This window comes from Chinchilla lanigera, unplaced genomic scaffold (assembly GCF_000276665.1).
Source record: "Chinchilla lanigera isolate Chin_1 unplaced genomic scaffold, ChiLan1.0 scaffold00127, whole genome shotgun sequence".
NCBI lineage: Eukaryota > Metazoa > Chordata > Mammalia > Rodentia > Chinchillidae > Chinchilla > Chinchilla lanigera.
In genome coordinates this window covers 1,238,856-1,241,584 of record NW_004955528.1, presented here as the reverse complement: position 1 = coordinate 1,241,584, position 2,729 = coordinate 1,238,856, and the positions used below count along the sequence as shown (strand labels likewise).

The following is a 2,729-nucleotide window of genomic DNA, read 5'->3' as shown; positions in this document are numbered from 1 at the left end:
TTACACCTCTATGTATTTAAAGAGTGCATCATTTCTGCTAACACATCAGGTGAAAAAGGCATAAACGTCGTCCAAAATAAAACAGGACAGAGAATGAAGAGAGGACAGAGTGACAATGGGCCCCACTGCTGCCCAGGCGGGTCTCCCCCTGGTGGACTCGAGTGAACACTCTGCCTCATCCTCCAAAGTATCACATCTGTCACCACACCTGGACTACAGGACAAGCCTCATAGTGAGGTTTGGAGCTCAGGGGCCAGAGGTGTCTGGCAAAACATGCTAAGAGTGTAGTGAATGAAAAGTCTGGTAAAAAACGACAAAACACACACCTATGAGCTTAGTAAACTCCAACACAAGAAAGAACAAACACCAAGTTTCACTGTCACATTGTAGAGCATCAGTGAAAACAATCTTAAAAGCAGCTAGAGAAAGAAGATGCACATTAAAAACATTATACCACAGTGATATATACGCACCCATTTTATAGTGGCACAGTTGCTAATACCCAAGTCTTGGAAACAGCCCAATGAAAGAATAAAGATGTGGGTTTTTAAAAAAATACAATGGAGTACTACTCAGTCATAAAAAGGACAAACCTCACACATTTCTCGCTAATGGATGTACCTTGAGACCATACTCTTAAGCGAAATAAATCGGACACGTGTAAATATCGCATTGCTTGTCTAGCGTGAGAAACCGAAAGGGTAAATGAGAACCAAAATGTGTAACAGATATTGGGAAATGGGAAGAAAACGTTCAAATGGAAAGGGGAAGCAGGGATGGGGTAAGACTCAGGCCCAGTAGGACTCGCAGAGGACTTAGGGCAGAACCCCGAGACTCTGCACTGCGCCTGCGCCCGCTCCGGGCCCCACCACGGCCACGCCCCCCGCAGCGCCGCAGCTGAGACAGCCTCGCCGACAGAGGGCGGCCCTGCGCCTTCAGCGGCCCTGCAGGAAACCACGCCCCTCCGTGACCACGCCCGAGGCCACGCCCACAAACTCCTCTCCAACCGAGGAGGAGCAGTGGTGTCCAGGGGAAGGCGGGGCAGCCTTCCCTGAGGACAGCCGAAGCCCACCCGTCTTTCCAGCCCGCCCCAGCAGGCACACCTCAGTGCCAGCCCCCTCTGTCTTCTCCTCGGCCTGTCCCCTTCCTGCCAGGCCCCCTCTGCGTCCGCCTGGGTTCCTGATGCTCAGTCTCCCCAGCGTGGGACGACAGCCCTCTCCGTGTCTGGAAAGCAGCCTCAGATCCCGTGTGTCAGTGGCTCGAAAGACAGCCGTGTGGGACGGGTGGCGAACCAGGGCGCGGAAGTTTCCCTGGAGACAGGCGGCTGTGTGAGGGTGGTGGCAGCTGCCTGAATCCACAAAGGCGACAAATGGCACCGACTGGACACACATCTGTACCCGTCCTTCCCGGCTCCCAGATTCACTATCGCTGTGGAAAATACAGCCACGGGGGGCTGGTGAGAGGCCATGGGCCTGCTCACTATTTCCACTTGTTTCTTTTTCCTTATTTTGTTTTTTTCCAGTACAAGGGATTGAACTAGGGGTCTGCACAGTAATCTATATCCTCAGTACTTTTATCTTACTTTGTGATAGGTTCTTGCTAAGTTGCCCAGGTTGGGCTTAATTTGTGATCCTCCTGCCTCAGCCTCCCACAATACTGGGATTACAGGTCTGCACCACCACACATCACTTAGAGAGTCTTCTAAATCTATTATTATTCCATGGTAAAAATAAAATAATTCAACTGTGGTTTTACAGACTAGGAACAGACCACCACAGCAGTGGTGCTGGGCAGTGGGCAGTTTTCAGCCATATTATAATCCCACAGGACTACCGCTGCACGCGCCTTCCACCCGACTGAAATGACATGAGCAGCACATGATTGTACTAGATTAGCAGAAGAGGTAAAAGACGTGAACAATGAAACACTACAAGACATGTGGAGAGAAATATAAAATACATCCAAATGGGTAGGGATGCCATGCTCATGGCGGGGTAATATCTATAGGACTGAGAAGTCGGTTAGTCCAGAAATTGATGTATCAGTTCCAATAAAAACTCAGCAGTGCCTTCGTCCACCGAGGCTGCTATAATAAATACATTAGGCCGCGTAACTTACAAACAACAAAATTTATTGCTACATGTTCCGGAGTGTGGCTTGTGCAGATCAAGGCGCTGCAGACCTGGAGTCTGGCCAGGCCCTTCCTCAGCTGGTGGCTTCCAGCTGCCTTGGCCCCTGCTGAGGGGTGACATCTCCCTCCAGTCTGTCTGATGGGGCCGAACTCTCACCACCCGATCAGCTCCAGGACGTGGTTGCAGAGTGAAGTCAGAGACACACATGCCTGCCCCGGAGCAAGCTTGTTGCATCTGCGGAAGGTCAGCAGGCAGTGTGGCCAGGCACGGCTGCAGGGGCGCTGACGCTGGCTGGCCTGCTGGGGCCTCACGGGTGTGGGGCACTCTGGGCCAGCGGCGGCGCCACCCTCTTCAAGCTGAGTCCAATGTGGAGTCTTCCCGCAGGGCCACGGGCACGGGGTGGTGTGGTGGGCACAGCTTTCTGGAAGGGCAGTGCCGGGCTCTCACTGGGAGGGACTCTGCACGTGGCTCTGTCTTCCCAGCCAGCAGCTCCTCCCTCAAAATCACCACCCCTCATGAGATGCCGATCCTAGCACTGTGGGGCCCCAGCGAGGGCCTCATGCCCGCTGCGCTCTCCTAGGCGTCTGGCCTGCCGGG

At 53.2% G+C, this 2,729-nt stretch overlaps 1 protein-coding gene across 1 annotated transcript in view; it reads right to left on the bottom strand.

Moving 5' to 3' along the window:
* Positions 1-935: 935 nt before the first annotated feature.
* The window catches only part of LOC102011357 (death-inducer obliterator 1-like), a 31,565-nt gene continuing 29,771 nt past the window's right edge, over positions 936-2,729 (bottom strand). The window contains exons 14-16 of the mRNA XM_013507433.1: positions 2,444-2,553; positions 2,289-2,366; positions 936-1,428 (exon numbers count right to left, since the gene is read on the bottom strand). Of these exons, the coding sequence (XP_013362887.1) occupies positions 936-1,428; positions 2,289-2,366; positions 2,444-2,553 (681 nt within the window). The remainder of the gene's footprint in view (positions 1,429-2,288; positions 2,367-2,443; positions 2,554-2,729) is intronic.